This window comes from Benincasa hispida, chromosome 8, assembly GCF_009727055.1.
Source record: "Benincasa hispida cultivar B227 chromosome 8, ASM972705v1, whole genome shotgun sequence".
NCBI lineage: Eukaryota > Viridiplantae > Streptophyta > Magnoliopsida > Cucurbitales > Cucurbitaceae > Benincasa > Benincasa hispida.
In genome coordinates this window covers 55,527,403-55,528,802 of record NC_052356.1, presented here as the reverse complement: position 1 = coordinate 55,528,802, position 1,400 = coordinate 55,527,403, and the positions used below count along the sequence as shown (strand labels likewise).

The window sequence follows — 1,400 nt, the reverse complement described above, 5'->3', positions numbered from 1 at the left end:
TGCTTTTGTTTTTTAGTCTTAAGAAGAAATATGCGCAATAAAATTCTTTCTTCCTTCTAATCAAATTCCAACCTTATTTTGTATTTGAATTCTTCCCCATTAAACTTTCCTTGAAATTCAAATGGTCCTTGTTCAGACCAAACCTATCTATCTAAATAATGTATAAATAGCACAATTCTTCATTTCCAAATTCATTACAAAACAAAGTACAACCTTTGAAATAAAAACAAATTTGTTGCTTCTTTATCAAGCCATGCAAAGATATTTCTCAACTGTGGCCAAAAACTACCTAACTTCATGCAAAATCCTCAGCCGTCGCAACGATATCCGATCAATATCACGCCAATGTGACGTCTTCATTAACCACCGTGGTGTCGACACAAAACGGAACATCGCCGGATTACTTTACGACCATTTTACTAGAATAGGGCTCCATCCATTCTTAGACAGCAAGAACATGAAACCGGGGGACAAATTGTTTGGTGAAATTGAGGAAGGTATTCGGAGTTGTAAGGTTGGAATCGCGGTGTTCTCGCCGCGTTATTGTGAATCTTATTTTTGTTTGCATGAACTTGCCCTAATGGTGGAGAACAAAAAGAAGATCATTCCGATTTTTGTTGACGTTCGACCGTCTCAGCTTCGTGTTGAATATAGTCATAACTGTCCTGACAAAGAGTTACAAAGGTTCAATTGGGCACTTGGGGAAGCTAAATATACAGTTGGACTCACTTTCGACTCTATTAACGGGTAGATTCACGATCTAATTTATCTCAATAAAGTCGTCACAACGTGACTATATCATAATAATATTAGGAAGTTTAGAGCTTTCAATCCTTTTAACATTTTGGTAGCCAAAATCACTCATGTTGTGTAGCTATTTTTTGTAGGGATTGGTCGGAGCTGCTGAGAAAAGCTTCAAACGCCGTCGTTGATAATCTGATCGACGGCGGAGGCAGAAAGATGCCGGATAATTAGGCCACGTAAATGCATGCAGAATCAAATATACAGTTTTAATTTTTTTTTTTTTTATTCATTGTTTCTTATTACCTCTTTGGTAAATAGGGGTTTTGATTAACACAACAATTCAATTTAATTTGTTTATTACACTTTAGAGACCGTTTTGAAATTATTATTCCTGCGTAACAAAATACCTTTGTACGTACTATTATCATAATAGTATTATGTAATAAAAATTCGTTCAAATTCTTTGACAAATTGAGTTCAGGGTTAATGGGTGGAAGTGTTCTAGAGAACTTAATACAAGGGGAGATGATGAGAATGTGTGATGAGAGAAATTATATCATTTTAAATTACAAATTTATATAGTTTCTGAAGTTTGAGATTTGTAATCTGAAAAAAAAAAAAAAAAAAAAGATCCAACATAGTATACAAATGTCAAA

The 1,400-nt window shown here is 34.3% G+C and overlaps 1 protein-coding gene across 1 annotated transcript; it reads left to right on the top strand.

Moving 5' to 3' along the window:
* Positions 1-219: 219 nt before the first annotated feature.
* Positions 220-1,045, top strand: LOC120082412 (TIR-only protein-like). The gene is made up of 2 exons (XM_039037572.1): positions 220-747; positions 888-1,045. The coding sequence occupies exons 1-2, from the start codon at positions 254-256 to the stop codon at positions 973-975; spliced, it is 582 nt and encodes a 193-aa protein (XP_038893500.1). The 5' UTR covers positions 220-253; the 3' UTR covers positions 976-1,045.
* Positions 1,046-1,400: the final 355 nt, after the last annotated feature.